This window comes from Protomyctophum parallelum, assembly GCF_964188405.1.
Source record: "Protomyctophum parallelum genome assembly, chromosome: 4".
Classification (NCBI taxonomy): domain Eukaryota; kingdom Metazoa; phylum Chordata; class Actinopteri; order Myctophiformes; family Myctophidae; genus Protomyctophum; species Protomyctophum parallelum.
Window position 1 is genome coordinate 6,613,088 of NC_139700.1, and position 17,975 is coordinate 6,631,062.

At 43.8% G+C, this 17,975-nt stretch overlaps 2 protein-coding genes across 2 annotated transcripts in view; both read right to left on the reverse strand.

Annotated features, from left to right (window-relative positions):
* Positions 1-17,975, reverse strand: part of syt9b (synaptotagmin IXb) — a gene marked incomplete at its 3' end in the record, with an annotated part of 40,819 nt that overhangs the window by 19,662 nt on the left and 3,182 nt on the right. Inside the window, exons 2-3 of the mRNA XM_083763046.1 lie at positions 1,189-1,364; positions 195-415 (exon numbers count right to left, since the gene is read on the reverse strand). Of these exons, the coding sequence (XP_083619172.1) occupies positions 195-415; positions 1,189-1,364 (397 nt within the window). The remainder of the gene's footprint in view (positions 1-194; positions 416-1,188; positions 1,365-17,975) is intronic.
* LOC310857969 (thiosulfate sulfurtransferase/rhodanese-like domain-containing protein 2) lies at positions 9,003-10,352 on the reverse strand (the record flags this gene model as incomplete). The annotated part of the gene is made up of 1 exon (XM_083764014.1): positions 9,003-10,352. One exon carries the CDS (start codon positions 10,350-10,352, stop codon positions 9,003-9,005), a length of 1,350 nt encoding a protein of 449 aa, XP_083620140.1.

Consider the following 17,975-nt stretch of genomic DNA (forward strand, 5'->3'; position numbering starts at 1 on the left):
AGTTTATGTGTTTGTTCAGATTCCACGTGATAAACCTGTCCAAATGTATGTACGGCATCTGTCTACTACACACTATTGCATGTTTGAATGTGACATCATGTCTGGTGTACAAACCTGGGTCTTCCGCATCAGTAAACAAACCGCAGCCGTCGTCACATCTGCTTCATGTTGCAACGCGGTCAATGTTCACTCACCGTACAGACGACGTGGGCTCTGTGGTCTGTCTCTGAACCCTGTCTCTGGCTAGAGTGTGCACGTGGTTTTTCTCCACCTTTCTCTGCGCCTCCAGGGGAATGTCGGGCGAGGTGTGGCTGATCTTCATGGCTGATTCCAGGACGGCCACGGCAGAAGGCGGGAGCGCGGTGGTCTCTTTAACGCAGCCGTCCTCGCTGTAGTCCCTCTCGTCGCCATCTACCTGCATGCACGACACACACACAGAGCTATTTAACCAATGTTTTTTAATCATTAGCCCTGCTACTGTACTTCACAATCGTTTCAGTACGGTATGAAAATCAACTTGTCGAGACTTGAAACGTGCTTGGGATACTCAGGCCCGGATTAACAATGGAACCGGAACAGTGGCCTGCAGAGATTATTTCAAATAGGTACACAGCTGTGGCTTCCGTCAAAACCGTATTCATAGGTCACCGATTTCAATGTATCGCAACACAGGAACCCCCGCTAGTGTTTTTCGACGTCCAACAGTTTCTTAACTACTCGGTGGTGGCCACGTGCACGGCGGTGCACTGAAGTTGAACGCACGTGGGTTCATTTACTGGGCAAAAAAAAGTGTTACATATGCGCGCATGAATCACAAGCACGTGCATGGGGGCCTTTGATCTGGTGTAGTGCCTCGGCCCTGGGAGGGGTTGATCTGTCACTGGGGATACTGTAGTAATCCAGTACACTGAAGTTCATGTCACCTTTATTTTTTTCTCAAAACATTATATTTTTATTTTTTATTTGTTCGCGTAATTCCAAAATGTAAAAGAATCCTATCGCATGGTTTGGAAAATGTATCTAGTCTAGTCAACATGCAATTCCTTGCATGCAAATTTACTTTACTGCATGACCCTCTAGAAATGTGTCACTCGACAAAGATTTATTTGATAGTCGTATAAAGACGTAATTTTAGAATTATATTCAGAATTATAGGTTGAGAATTCCAGCCATGTTCTTCATCATTACCTCTGTTAGGACGGGCTGCTGGTCTCCGCCCAGGAAGTGAGGCCCCTTGAGGCCGTCGGGGAGGAAGCGGACGCTCCATGGCACCCAGCACAGCTTCCAGGAGACGAACAGGGACACACTGAACAGAGCCAGACCACACGTGGTCACCAGGAGGGACAACAGGCTCACCGAGACATCTGGAGGAAGACAGAGAGAGAGATCAGAGAGAAACGAGTCAAATTCAATTCAAGTCGGAGAGGAGAGGAGACAGATGTGTCTCTGTGTCTGTTGTGTATTTGATGCAATATGCATTATTCATTCACTCTTTTTGTTATGTCCGTCACTTTAGTGTGTGTATGTTTGTTTGCTTGCTTATTTGTTTGACAACCTGAGGGACAGCTAGAAAGAGAGATAAAGAGAGTGGGGGTGTGTAGGGACTTGGCATAGATTGCACAAGTAGAACTCTACTGACGGGATGGAACATCGTGGTAACAAAAGATAAATGTCTCATTCTGTGTTTTGATGCTTGTGGAGAGTGCTGTCTAACTCTCTCTCTCTAGTTCAGTGGTTCTCAAACTTTTTAGCCCGTGACCCAAAAGAGACAGTAAACGTTTGCCGGGGCCCAAACTAGTGAAAATAGCAGATCTTCAGGATCACAGCGCGTCGCTTCACGGTGCATTATGAGCTTGTAGATTGGCTATTTGCCAGGAAAATGTCCTCATAGCACAACAGGGCCACTGGACCCCTTCACAATAAGGGTCAAACCACACCATTGCATGGAGCCCGAAGACAGGGGGCCCCTGGCTGACCCCTGAAAATCAATGATTCAAGTGCCCATTGATTTCTTTCCAATAGCATGACGTAATTTCACCTAAGCTAGGCCTACTTCTATTTCCAGTAGGTCGATTTCAAAATGATGTTGAATAATCATATTACAAATAACAGACTCTTATTTTGAAATGTGCACAGTTGTAAGAGGAAATCAGATTTATATTGATGCCATCTTGACAATTGTGACAATTGACCATTTTCAGGTGGTGCTGGGTAATTAATCACACCACCTGTCAATTGTGTGACCCAAACATTTGTGATTCCCTGGTCAATTTGTGATGACATTTGTGTTCAGACAGAGGAAGTTTTGGTGAATTCAGTCCAGCATTCCAGGCCCCTCTCCCGGAGAGAATGTTGTCTGGGTGAAGCTCATGTAAAAGTGGAGATATTTGACCAAAAACACGTTTTCTGACTATATTTGACTCCAAGTCTTTGGAATTATCTATTGAGTGAGTACACACGGAGCGCCAACCACATTTATGCTGCCGTTCTGCAACTGCTAACCGTAAGTCTATATAGTGTATTGTGGAATATATGAAATATATGTAACATCACAGACATATAGGGCTACATGTACTGTGTGCTTCTTTGAGAGGTGGTATAATTTAGGGGGTCTGGGGTCCTATGTGTGCCTGTACTGTACTGTGTGCTGCTGTGACTGGTGGTATTTGGGGTGGCTGGTAGCTCTGGTCCATCATGGTGAGTTTCTGCTGCTGAGCTGAGCTCTGAATCTGTCTTGAGAGATTAGTGGCCAGCTGGCCCGTGGTCATGTTAATCATCCATCCATCCGAGCAGCATATGTGAAGGGGACAGGAGCCACAAATTTGCTAAATCTGCCCCTGAAGCCTGGTGCATGCAGAGCTTGCCTTTTTCAGCATATGGATGGAAGCTATTGAAAGCATATACCAACCCAAACCCCAACAAACAAAAAAAGATTCTGTGTCGGACTGTTGGGACGTCAGACCAAAGTTATGCACCCCCACATAATGGGAGTCAGGAGGGAGAAATGGCTACAGTATAGATTGGAGTGATGGCCTGGTTGTCGTAGGTTAAGGGAGAGAGACATCCTGTGTTAGGTACTTGCTGATTGAAATGGGCAGGGAGGGAGTGGTTGCTATGCCTTTTCATCATTAATGTTTTGAATTGACTGCATGCAGCCACCAGGAGCCAGTGAGCACAGAAGTGAGAAATCATTGGCAATGGGTAGGTTGAAGACCAGGCCTGCCTTCTGGATGAGCTGTTGATTGCAAACGCAGTGAGCACTAACTATAGAAGCTGGCTTAAACTGTCTGTCTGTCTGTCTGTCTGTCTGTCTGTCTGTGTGTCACACTGTAACACCACTGGCCCGTCACCAGAGGGCGCAGCTGTATCACACACAAAACACACACACACACACACACACACACACACACACACACACACACACACAGCAGGCACAGCATACCCCTCTCTCTGTTTCTGGCGCCCCCTACTGTACACACAGGTACACGGACATTAGCCTGGTTAATAAACCAGACCGAATCAGCCGTTGGCAAAAATAAATTGCCTGCTGGCGGATTACGGTCTGGAGAGGCTCAATTGTACGCCCATTTCCTACACCAGAGAAATGGGGCGGCCAATCGGGACACGGTATGCAATATGGGCGGGCTTTGGTACAGTGACTTTCAATGCTTGAGACCTTTGACTGACAGTAGCTCTGACCAATTGCGTCAAAGAGAAAATGTTTCAACCCGCTCCCCTGGAAATGAAATCCAAGCTGAGCCTCCCCAGACTAATATGCCGCGGTCCGTGCGATATTAGTCTGGTTTATTAACCAGGCTACACGGACATTGCTGGTTGTAGGTGTGGTTGCACCACTCAAAAACGTAACTTAAAAAAACTTTTACTTAAAAGAATCTTTAAAAAAAACACTTGACACTTAAAAAAAATAATAATACAAAATATAATTGTTCTTATTGAAATTTACAAGCTGTGTTCGCTTCCCACGTTCGCGCGTCTTACTTGTATAGAGCTGTTCTGCAAAGATATTCCAGGCAATCCATCAATGTGTGCTTATTTTAATTGGAGTAGCCAACTACCCGATTTGACAAATGAACCACATGCAGTTTGACGGCCACCTCCAGTAATGTTCTGGGGGCCAGCTGGGATGAACTGAAAGCTACGCAGAGATGATATATGTGTATGTATGCCTATTTACAGTTGGCACAGTTGGGGAATTCAGCTGTAGTTGCTGTGTACTTTGGGCCATACCGGTTTGTGTTTGATCAAATAGTAAAATTATTTCACACCCAGTGATCCACATGCAGGGGGAAGTCCTGGGTCATCATAAAATAAATTAAGGTTGGGAGTTGAATATTCATGAACTTCATTGTACGTTGTTGGATTTACTAAAACTTTTTGAAATTCACCACTTAAATACTATAGGCCTACTTCATTGCCCCTCATTTATTACCCTCTTTGCTGAATGTTCGCCCCCATAATTAGGATGCTGTTCATGTAGTTAAAGGAGTTACAAGAATCCATATCACCAAAAGGTCCAGACGAGGCAACCCTGTGGATTCTTTCATTGCTTTAGCTATACAAGCTTCTTCTATAAAGTTACGTTGGTTCCTTGGCTATGTTTTCTTGTTGGGTGCAATCAAGGTAGCAGATCCTAACCTGGTGATTCTTAGTTTGTACCCAAGAGTTTTGATGATAAGCACTTTCACACCTTCCCAAAGGAAGTCAGACATTCTTATTAGAAAAGGCTGTGACTATTTTAATTGTCTGGTTGTCGTTACACAATGGTCTGACAATATATGCAATGTGTGCATACGTTATCTCATTATCAGTTTTTCTCAGAGACATATCTACATAACAGGCTTTCAAACTGTAGCCTGAGCTAACGACCTTTAACACAGTCGAAGAAGCAGTGTGAACAATTCCTGAATAATTCATCAGATATGCTGATTAAGCCTTTGAGAACAGATTCTGACGGCACAGTTTTAAATATAATTGAAATAATTGCCTAAAGGATCCATTTTGTATTCTTGAATGACATTTTGTTGAATGTTTGCAAACGGCTTTGGAAACCTTTGTAAAATACAATAAATAAACAAGAATGTGAGAATGGAATTTCAGAGCATGAGATCATCCCCTTTTGACTGAAAGTCAAACAAATTAACACCCGAACAAAGAAACACATTTTAAAACACCATATGAATGAAGAATGTAACCGCAATCACCATGCAGTTGAGACGAATAACAGTCTAAGTCCATAATCTATTCTGACCCCTCCTCGAAAAGTTCTATGTGTCCTGAACCCTTATCTATAATTTATACATTATGGAATTAGTGTGGACTTAGACTGTTATTCGTCTCAACCGCTTATTGTGACAAATTGTGAAGCTACAGTATGTAGTGCCTGGCTTGCATCACTTGGAAAGACAGAGAATGTAATTAATTAATTAATTAATTAATGGCACGTTAAAGCTCCTATAAGCATTAATATGTCAACATTTTAATTACCTTTTTTATTTTTTGTTTTTTTGTTTTTCAGACAGCCAGCAATGTGTAGAACGCTCCCAAAACAATATGTAGTCTCTGTGACACATCTAGGGGCCACAATCTGCATTCAAAGATGTTCCTAGAAGCTTTGTCATTGGTCGATTTGTCAGCTTCCTGATTGGTTAGTCATTGCGACCGGGTTTTTTCCGACCAATGACAAAGCTTCTAGGAACATCTTTGAATGCAGATTGTGGCCCCTAGATGTGTCACAGAGACAAAATTATTTTGGGAGTGTTCTACCCATTGCTGGCTGTCTGAATACAAAAAAAAATAGTATTGCTTATAGCAGCTTTAAAACCTTAGGGACTGTTATGTGTTCCTTTTCTTTCCAACAATGTAAAATGTTCTTTCCTGATGGAAGAAGTTTTCTCCTTTTATCGATGTGGTCTGAATCTCTCTTTGATGGGGCAGCGTGTAAAAGACAACACGGCCCCCACAGGTCTCCCTGATTGTCAAGCTATTCTGGAAAGAGGCTGATTGGTATTGAACCTCTAAGAGGATGAGAAATTGAGAATGAGGGAAAACGACTTCCGGCGCTATTTAAGCGTCCCCTCTGGTTTTCCTGTCTTATACCTTCCTCTCCCATTATGTGCACTTCTCCATCTTCTATAATAAGCTGATTGCTGTGTAGTATTCCGTGTACACGGCGCACTTGTACATGCATCAGCTTTCATCAAGCAGTTGTCAGGCCCTGGGAGATTTTTCAAGGATCTGTGTATGACTTATTTATGTCAGTGCCCGAGTGCTGTGTGTGCGAACATGCATGTACAATATCCTGTATGCTATTGTCTATGTGTGAATGCTATCGTCTTTCACAATATACATGCAATATACACGTGCATTTCAGAATTCGTGTTTTTCTTTTCTCTATATCTGACTGTGTATGTGTGCATGCATCTACAGTATATGTCTCTCTGTCTGTCTCTTGCTCCGTTGCAGAATAAGATGCATTACTTTTCTATTCAGGCATCAATGTCACCACATCAGCTGCCAGATGCTCGTAGCTGGAAGATTTTAGGTCAATTCAAATCAAACGCCTAGGAAACGGGACAAAAAAACTAAACAGAATAAAACATAACGCAGATAGAATAGCGACGTAGGTGGAGAAAGAAAACAAAGGAAGCGGAGTGTACAAATGTAGGCCTAACTGTCAGTTACTTAAAACCTTCCTTAATCTTTCCTTAGTCAACTGACAACTCAGTTATACAAAATGATGAGATTAAACTTAACCCTGAAAGTAAAAGATTTAATAAATCTGGTTCTAGGTTCGCCATAGTTCACATGACGCTAGTACACCATGAGCGTCATGGTTCACATTTTCAGAGCAAACGTGTACAGAAATGTTCAAATTTCTAATTTTAAAGTGCTCACTCAAGGTGCCATGGATGTTAGAATTGTCCTGGGTCAGCTATTAGCACCTGTGTGTTAAGCGTTGTTTAATAAAAAGCATTTTCCTATCGGTTGGGAAGTGTATTGCACACTTATACACTGGATGCGTTCAATAAGCACACTGACCGCACTTCCAATACAAACTAATAGACACCCTTTCTTTTGAGGAAAAATAGCCGGGCGGTCGGATAAAAATGCTTTTTATTAAAAAACCCTGGAAAGTGCTAACATCCGTGGCACCTTGGGTGAGCACTTTATATTTCAAATCTGACCGTTGATGTACACGTTTGCTCTGTAAATGTAAGTATAAGCATTGCTGAGCCATGAGGCCCATAGGGCAGGAGCCTATCTCCTGTTCCAGTTTCACGTTTCGTGAGGCAACGTGATGTACAAGTACACCCCCTGGACATGACGCTAGTATGTTGCAGGGACTTACCCAAGTTACCCCCAATCAAAACCTTGAAGCTGAGTGCCAAGCAGGGAGGCACTGGCCACTGGGTCCCATTGTTTTTAGAGTCTTTGGTAAGGACACTAAGCTGAGCTTCTCTGTAAATGTAGCAGTCCCAAAAAACAGGCTGAACCATTGCTGTCATTATAAACAGTCATGTTTCAGGTCTAGCTCTAGGTGTAATATTACCATGCAATGTGCATTTGGTCTGGCAGCAGAAATATTGAATAACGCATGGAGTCATGCATGTCACTTCCTGATATTTGACAGAAATACAAGCCCTTTACACCAGAAAGGTCAAAATATCACATGTCATGAAAACGTGTAATGAAGATGATTGTTGAGGCGATGATTTCTGAATTTGTTCATTGAGACACTTCGGCTCAGATTGACCATAGACCATTTATTGCAAAGCTATTGCATGTTAGTATGGCGGTGTGGCTCTGCTCATGTGATATCAGATGATCTGCGTACCGAGACACAGATCTGATATCACAAATGTATATCTCCGATTATCTGTGCACCAAGACACAGCTCTGATATCAACAACCCCCCAGAGCAGAGCCAAAGATACAATAATCCATGAACAATACACAGTAATGACACATCAACACATGATTCAACACAATGAAACGCAACACATGATTCAACACAATACAATAATATCGGGGGCGGCGGTGGCTCAGGGGTAGAGTGCCTGGATGGGTACCGTAAGGTTGCCAGTTCGAACCCGGGCTCCCCCAGAGTTACTGTCGAAGTGTCCTTGAGCAAGACACTGAACCCCTAATTGCTCCCGATTTGCTAGTTGGTGCCTTGCATGGTTTCCGCTGCCATCGGTGTATGAATGTGTGTGTGAATGGGTGAATGTAATGCACAATCTCTGTAAAGCGCCTTGGATAAAGGCGCTATATAAATGCACCATTTACCATTTACCATTTATCCCATAACCCCTGGACTAAGAACTACAGGGAGGAGGCCGGGGAGGTGGGGGAAATCTTCACACTGCTACGCACGAGCTGCTTGACGGCTCAGCATAGAGAAAGAGAAGTGAGCTAAGGCTGTTTAAGTAGCCGCCTGAATTGCACTGTGGGAATGAGGGCTTGGCCTAGAGAGGCAGCAGATTTAAAGAAGCAGTATAGATCACTAGGGGGAATGAATGAGGGGAACCATGTACACACATAATAAACCATCTGCCCTCCATGCCGCAATGAACTAACAAACAATTGATTGTCCGAGTTGCGTTGCACGGCAAAGTGCACATCAAAGGGAATGCGATCAAAGGGACTTTCCGGACTTACGTTGTTTAATTGCAGTCTTGCAGACGCACACAAACGGAGGAATGGAGAATGGTGCTTTAGATGTCGGGAGGTGGAAAGTGAGGAGGCTACAGGTAGAACGTTGAGGAGGTATGGCTGGTTAAATCCTCTCTCTCAGACAGCCATGTGTGCGTGCTGATTGATATGACGTGAGTCTTTTCACATTCATGATCTTGAGCTGTGCAGTGTGCTACTGTACTTTTCACCAGTTGGTATGTAAACGGTCATCGGCAATGCTTTATTGGAAGCCGGAGGGGGGCTGAAAACGTTCTACAAAATGTTCTCAGAGATGACATTGCAACACGTCACACCTCCTGGGGAACCCGGAGTCGCCCATCTGTGCACTCACACTCCTCTTTCCGCTGTGGAGTGGAGGGAGACTCGTCACTTTGTGCCCGTCCCGGTTTGGTTTGGCAGGCGAGGCAACAGGCGGTGCGCCCTTCCAGGCGACAGGCGGGACAGGAGAGCACCAGCTGACAGCAGAACTGTGTGGTACACAGCTGGTACCGGTCCCAGGGTGAGCTGCAGTACCTGCACTCTGAGATGACATCACGGTTGGAAGAGACAGCGTAGCGCTTATCAAACACAAACATTTTCCCGCGATAGAAGCCCTCTGGGAAATGCTCCAGGTACTTGTGTATCCCACCCTTCAGCTGGTACACCTCCTTGCACACATCTTTGGAGCGGAGGTAAGCTGAGGCACGCTCACAGCGGATTCCCCCAGTGCAGTACATGAGAACCTTCTTGTCTTTGAACAGCTCGAGATTCTGGTCCACATAGTCTGGAAAGTAGCTGAACTTCCGAATGTTGGGGGCCAGACAATGACGGAATTGTCCAATTTTACTCTCGTAAAAGTTTCTGCAGTCCAGTAGGACGGTGTCGTTACACAAATCCCCATTAGATAAAAGTACCTCCACTTCTTTGTGAAATTCTTCGGGTTGCAAGTGAATTCCTGCCAACTTATAGGATATGACATCAGGGCTGACTCCCATGGGGACTATCTCCTTGTAGACACCAACCCTCAGATCAGAGAAACACTGTGCACCACCATCACTCATCTTAAAATCGTCTTCCTCTATTATGTTGAAGAGTGGATGTGAACGCATTGCCTTGATGTACATGTCGGCAGCAGCTTCGGTGCCCCCAACAGTTCCATTGATTCCTTCAGTGGCCACCCTCACCTTGCCCGTTAAATGGAGACTTTCACATAAATCTTTCTGCCAAGCTGAGATGACATGCGGGTCTTCCACCTGACAGTAGCAGTAATACAGAAGTACCTTGCCTGGACCCTTTTGAAGCTGACCCTCTGTGATGTGACTGGTGGCTGGTATCCACTGTGCAATGTTCACCGGCTCTGCTTGTGGCACACTTGGTCGTTGATGCTTGACAGCTTCTTCTTCAAACAAACGTTTAAACGCGGTGAGTTGTTGAATTTCAGATGCATGACTCTTGGCCACATGCTTCTGAATGGAAGAGGATTCTCTGAACGTCTGACCACAGCAGCGCCAAGCTTCCTTGCAGCATCCGTCCGTCTTGGACGCCACATACGTTGTGAATGCCCTCCTCCTGCAGAACGCGTGGTACTTTCTCAGTGTGGCAGAAAGGGGAGGTTTCTCTCTTTTGGACCCATGCGTTGTTGTGATGAATGTGTCCATATCAAAAGCCTGTGAACTCTGCAGAAAGCAGAGTGTTCTCAATCTCCATGGTTGGCAAAGAATAGAACACTAGGCAACCAGCACTAGGTCGTATACTGTTGGGGCAGATCGGCGTGTGCACGGGGAGGGTGACGGAGAAAGTGGGTTAGGTGTAAAAAACACAAGGTTTCATAATTATCTGTGACCTTCGGTCGCCATTATCTCCCAGGTGCCATGCAGGTCATCGTGACATCACGTGAAAAAGTTCCATACATGGACATTCCTAGCCGATACCCTAATACAATCCCTGTTATGCCCATATATGGAGATCCCTGGACCCTGACTGTGATCAATATCCGCGTGGAATAGTAAGAGAGTGGCTAGGGAACGCCAGAGGTGCTGCCGTCAGAGACTAGCAATCCCTGTTATGCTCCATATATGGAGATCCTTGACTGTGATCAATATTCAGCCCATATTATGGGAATGCCAATATATGATCAGTCAGTCAGTGTATCATTCAAAATCCCCATACATGGGGAAAGCCCCATATATGGTGCCCAGGTATCCTGACATCGCACTTCTCGCCCTTAGGGCGAGGTCACTTCTCGCCCTTAGGGCGAGGTCACTTCTCGCCCTTAGGGCGAGGTCACTTCTCGCCCTTAGGGCGAGGTCACTTCTAGCCCTTAGGGCGAGGTCACTTCTCGCCCTTAGGGCGAGGTCACTTCTCGCCCTAAGGGCGAGGTCACTTCTCGCCCTTAGGGCGAGGTCACTTCTCGCCCTTAGGGCGAGGTCACTTCTCGCCCCCAGGCGTCTTACTGGTATAATACATTAAAAACAAAAGTAGAAGTAACCACAGGACAGCAGGCGTGTGTGACAAAATCAAATGAATGTGTAGATCGGGGTGGGGCTCGCGAGACATGGCCAAAGCATTTCCGGGGTCCCCAGCCAAAAACGTTGAGAACCCCTGGCATACTGTACTGTACTGTACTGTACTGTACTGTACTGTACTGTACTGTACTGTACTGTGCTGTGCTGTGCTGTGCTGTGCTGTGCTGTAAATAAATGTTTTAGTTTTTTTCTCAGTTTCTTCCTGTATTCTTAAAGAGACTTATTACTTTGTTTTTGTTTTCTTTGTTTGTCATATTATGTGTAGTTGGTAAGCTAATTAGCTTCAGCCTACACCTTTGGTCATTATTTCTATACTGTTTCATTCTGTGCATGAACTGAAGACCAAAATAAAACATTGAAAGTGAAGTGAAGTGAAAATAAAGTACTGTGCTGTACTGTACTGTTTGCATCACTGTGAAATTAGTTGCGCAATAACATGGTATTTCATGCAAATGCAAACTGACAGTTGTTATGACAGTTGCATGGGTGAAACATAGTGCGTTATGACTAGACAGGCATGCTGTAGGTGTTGTGCATGGTGAGATGTGTGCAAACGGTGAGGTTTGGTAGGAGAAGACAAACAAAGGTGCATGTATAAATGGGGGTGCACGGCTTTAATTAGTGTGGCAAGATGTGGCTGTTGCTTAAGGGGCTGTGAAAAAGACTGATATTGGAAGTTCAAACTAGGGACATACCCATTAACCCATTTAGGACTGAGACCAGATTCTAAAAATGTCTTAAGTTCTAAATCATTTTCTGATTATTTTTTTTTCTAAAACGGTTAGTCCCAATACTTGATTCCGATTGGCTGGTTGCCATGGTAAATCTCACGATAATCCACACCTTCAATCACTTTATATCATTCCCAGCTGCGTTACATTGATCCTGCAGCTCTGTATAGCTGAACTGGGGAAGGGGAGCACTTGATTGCCTTACAAACACTGGCCGTGCGTGCGTCTAAGCACCGCCAGCGCTCATATGACTGTGAATGTGTGGCTCCGAGCGGCCTCGTATAAACATCAAGCGGCTCCTATTCCCCCGTCTGAGTAAAACAAGTAAGTGTGGCTCGCTCTGGTGGGAGCAAAGCGGTGCAAAGTGTAGCTACTTTTGTGAATTAGGAATAGTTTCGAGGATAATATTGCTATATGTTTGTAACCGTTTTAGAAAAGCAATAAGCCACTCGAGGTCCCAGCTTATACCGGATATTTTATAATGGCTGAAAGGGTCGGAGCCACTCCGCTACACGTCGTGTCTCACTACGCCTCTCAGCCATTATAAAATACCCGGTAACGTTAGACCTCTTTGCGGCTTATTGCTTTATTCTATGTCAGTGGTTTCATGTCAAGAATACCAACAATTATGTAATTGGCTGCCGACCCCCATCTGAAAATATGTTGTTCCAGGGACCCTGGAACAACATATTTATTTTAATAATGCATTATTACAAGAAAAGACTCATGTACCGAGCAGACACAGTGTGCGGGTGTATTTTCATTACTTTCATTGATGTCCACTGGCCTATGAACCTGTGCAATGTGCAATTAGTTGACCTGCTAACCTCTGTATAGTGTATACAATGATGGAATCAAGGAAGGAAAAATGCATTCATCCTTTTACCATGGTGTTATATGTGCAATTAGTTGACCTGCTTACCTCTGTATAGTGTATACAATGATGGAATCAAGGAAGGAAAAATGCATTCATACTTTTACCATGGTGTTATATGTGCAATTAGTTGACCTGCTTACCTCTGTATAGTGTATACAATGATGGAATCAAGGAAGGAAAAATGCATTCATACTTTTACCATGGTGTTATATGTGACTTGTTACGTTAATTAATGTAGATTATAAAATAATAAAAATAATAGTTAATCGAGATTTAGAAGAACTTGTTGAAAAAGGTAGGGGAAATAGCCCATGTGTTTTTGCACAAAATAACACCTGGACCTCTTTGGTGGGGATGTAACAACTATACAATTTCTACAAAAAAAAAGTTAGGAAGCCTTGTAACCCGAAATTCTCCTTTAAATAAAGCAAGTAGTGTGCGTGCGTGCATGTGTGCGCATGCGTGTGTGCATGCATGTGCGTGCAGGTTATACCATCGGTCCACTGCGCCCAGTGTGATGCCAGGAGAAGGCTATGAATACCTCTCATTCTCACTGGAGATAAGCTTTACTTCTTGGTTGAACAGTCACAAACACGCACGCACGCACACCACACACACCACACACACCACACACACACACACACACACACACACACACACACACACACACAGGCATACACATCCATGCACAAATTTGTGCCTGACCAGTGACCATTCCATCTGATGCTCTGACCATGCACCTGTATGAAGTCGATTCATATGATGTCGCTCGTCGAAGAAAGTGCAGATGCCAGATATTGTACAAAAACAAAATATAAAAATATATATACCATTTTCAACCTGCCGTCCCAATAGGCTAAAACGTTCAACAAGAGCGAGCCAATCTGTAAGTTCACAATGCGTGTGTGAGTCAGTCGTGACACAGTCATTCAACACAGTGTAAAATAGGCCACTCATCCCTGAGAAAACATGAAAAGATGAAGATAAAAGCATTCTGCCCGACAGCAACGATATAAATATAAACTACATTTCTCCTATAAAGCCTATTGGCCATGTTGGAGTATTATCACAATTTGTTGATCCAGTTTTAGTGGTGGAAAATAACTAAGTACAATTAGGTAAGTACTGTACAATTTTGAGGTATTTGTACTTTACTTATTTCCAATTGTCTATACTTTTACTTCATCTCCACTACATTTCAGATCGAAATATTGTACTTTTACGCCACTACATTTATTTGAAAACTTTAGTTACCATTAATTAACCACTTCAGCCCTATACTACATACTGTATTTGCACCCTAGATACAGTACTTTTCCCACCACTATGCATTTCTATGTTGGAGAATTACAATTCGTTGATCCAATTAAGTTTGACTAACAACACACTGAGCACACATTCCCATTCGTATCACATAACACCCCGCCCCTCGTTCCACTCCTCATTAGAATCCAGATACATTCTGAAAATGGTACGAAATTCTATCACAGCTGACTCCAGGATGTGCTTGTTTGACCTAGTTCATTGTTCACTATTGCTGCATGATATTGTGTTATTGTTTACACTGAAACAAATGTATTTCTGGTGCTGATCAAGGCCCTTTCAGTATGTCTCCCAGGGGATTGTTCATTTCTGGCACACTATACCACTATAAATGGTAAATGGTGCATTTATATAGCGCCTTTATCCAAGGCGCTTTACATAGATTGTGCATTACATTCACCCATTCATACACCGATTGCGGCGGAAGCCATGCAAGGTACCAACCAGCACATCGGGAGCAATTGGGGGTTCAGTGTCTTGCCCAAGGACACTTCGACATGTAGACAGGAGGAGCCGGGATTCGAACCGCCGACCCATGGATCATTGGACGACCTGCTCTACCTCTTGAGCCACAGTCGCCCCATATGGCATAGACCAAGAATAGAGGGTAGAGTCAAATCACAGATAGTACAGTTTACCAATATACATCATGGTAATTACAAAGCCTTCCTTAATTATTTAAGACCTATTTTATATGTTGTCGTACGATGACGGAGCATTGCGAAAATAAGAACAAATTCTTATTTACAATGCCAGATAAAAAGACAATTGCCTCTAGAGGGAGAGGGGGGGGGTATGGTTAAAGAGAACACACCTGTGTGAAGTGAGGGGCGCTCTTATCATTATAGATAGATCATCATACATCATCTCATTTCGGCCAATCACTATTTGCGTCCTCACTCTCGTCTTCAATGTTTCTGTTTACACACTTTCGTCTTCAATGTTTGTGTTTACACAATGTTTGTGTTTACATACTTTTGTCTTCAATGTTTGTGTTTACACAATGTTTGTGTTTACACACTTTCGTCTTCAATGTTTGTGTTTACACAATGTTTGTGTTTACACAATGTTTGTGTTTACACACTTTTGTCTTCAATGTTTGTGTTTACACAATGTTTGTGTTTACACACTTTCGTCTTCAATGTTTGTGTTTACACAATGTTTCTGTTTACACACTTCCGTCTTCAATGTTTGTGTTTACACAAACACTCAACGCTGGACATAGGGGTCAACAATCAAGTTACAGGCAGTTAAAACAAAGCAATATTATAAATCATAGTAACAAGAATATAAATATAAACAAATGAAGAAAGCAAAAATAAACGCGTTGTGAGCTTCTAGATCTAGATTATTATTATTTATTTATTTTGATTTTTGCCTCTAATGCCCAAAGTAGGAATGCCAGTTTCAATGTCTTTCTACCAAACCAATATTTTGAGGCATGAGGTATTAGTCTGCGGGTTATTGTCCGTCCGCATTATCATGAAGAGGATATTGGGCGGAAGATGGCAATCCTTATGGACGATTTATTCTCCTTCGCAGGGCATATAATGCCTGCTCGAGACAGACAGGGAAGAGGCCCCAAGGCAGGCCGGGGCTGTCTCATTAAACTATGTCCTCCGGGGAGGCGGGTGTTGCGTACAGCTCAATAAAGCTACAACAGCCATGTCAGCAGTGGGTCAATACGGGACAATAACGGGAGGTGAGGGGCCAGGCGGATGTGGAGCTAAGGGCCAGCGGCGCACAGTCAAATCCTTCAGTGCTCACTCGCTCACGTACTCCAAGAGTGAGTGTATAAATGGCCCCAAATGTGTGCAGGGACAATGTGCCCTGGAAACCCCTTCTATCTGGTGCTTTGAAGGAAGAGCAGATGCGGTTATGTGATGTAATGCCTCCAGGCCTGCTTATGAATACAGTATCTGCCATTCTGACAGATGGAAGCGAGGGGAATGTGTGAATACACAGTGATGTATACAGTGCACTGCAGGGGCAGGGAGTTTGTGTGTGTGTGTGTGTGTGTGTGTGTGTGTGTGGGGGGGGGGGGGGGGGGGGGGGGCGTTGAGTGAAGGCTTATGACTGATTTATATGTGGTTGCGCATCACGGCGTGCACCCACAATAGACATTCTACAAGTTAAGAATGCTCTCTAAGGTGCAACGCGTTACAGTATGAGCTTGTAGATCGGGTATTATTTGGTTGGTGCACAACGGCGACCCAACCAACTTTAAATGATGCCTTTTGTAGAAGCCAAAGAGACACACAGTAAAATCCTGGGTGTTAAATCAAAGGTGTAAGTGATATGTTTTGGTTAAAACAAAATGTGTATTTATTTATTTGTTTGTTAAAAGGTTTAAGCACTATAGCTTTTGTTCAGTATCAGGAGTCTCCCCACCTCATTATTAAACAGAAAATAGTGTCATCACTTTCAATTTCACTTGTTTATTCTGTATCCTGTGTGGGTTCTCTCTCCTGATTGGATAAAATGGGTATCCCTGTATACCTTAGGAGAGAGAGAGAAAAAAAAAAGAAAAGAAAAGAATAGCATTTTCTGCTTACTAAAGATCTGGAGAGACAGGGAGACGCATTCTATATCAATGAGTACTATCAGAATATGGAGCTATATTTTACACTTTTATATTAACTCTGAGAGTGTACTACATATTGAACCACATTGGACCCATAAGCATCTTATTGGTGCCTTCTGAGTTCCAGATGAGTAAGTTTCCATATGCCTCCATTTGTGCACTCTCAGAGTTAAATTAACACTGAAGGAGAAAAGGCAGCATGAGCTCATTCATAAAATCTCTGGTGGCCGTGGCTCAAATATTCCAAACCAAATCCAATAATGTCCACGTCGCCTGGCAACAACAATACCTAATGGAATGTGTAATGACACCCAGCCATTTCTCATCAACCTTTAATGACTCTGAAACCAAGAGATGAAAATGCTTCCTGAATGCTGTTTCCACATTGAGCATTGTTGTCTGAATCACCCTTTGAGATTTAGATTTGATTATGTAAAGAAACAAGCCATTGCTAATTATTAGGATATCACATTCATCCATTCATGCAGACATTCATACACCGACGACAGGGGAAACCATGAAAGGCACCAACCTGCACATTGGGAGCAATTAGGGTTCAGAGTCTTGCTCAAGGACACTTTGACATTAACTCCGGGGGAGCCCGAGATCGGACTGGGAATCTCGCGGTTCCCATAAGGCCGCTCTACCAGCCACTCTACCCCTGTCGCTGAGGCCCTGCCGCCCCAGCGAAATATTGAATGTCAATACTCTGAGTGTAACAAGAATGGGGTTAATAACAGCGTGGCTTCCATGTGGATCTGGGACTTCGTGAGTCCAGACTTTATGACGTCATCTGTGACTTGTGTATACCTGTGTGGCTCTCAAACTTTCACATTTGAAGGACCCCCCCCCCCCTTCGGCCACAGACCCCCATGACTCTCAGAGTTACAGAGTGTCCACTGTCCATTTGGTTCTTCACTATCAATGATTGATCTGTGAACCCCCTGGAATGCAGTATGGCTGATTGCTGTGGATACAACTGTGAGGTGTAACAGAGCTTCCCTTGCTCCTCTGCTCTGTGGGGAAGGATGTCTGTTTGTGGTGGATATAGAACCGTGAGGACTACAGTTTATACAGTAGAGCTGCTCCTCTCCTCTGCTCTGCTCTGTGGGGAAGGATGTCTGTTTGTGGTGGATATAGAACCGTGAGGACTATACAGTTTATACAGTATACCCTGCTCCTCTGCTCTGCTCTGCTCTGTGGGGAAGAATTCTGTTTGTGGTGGATAGAGCTGCATGTGA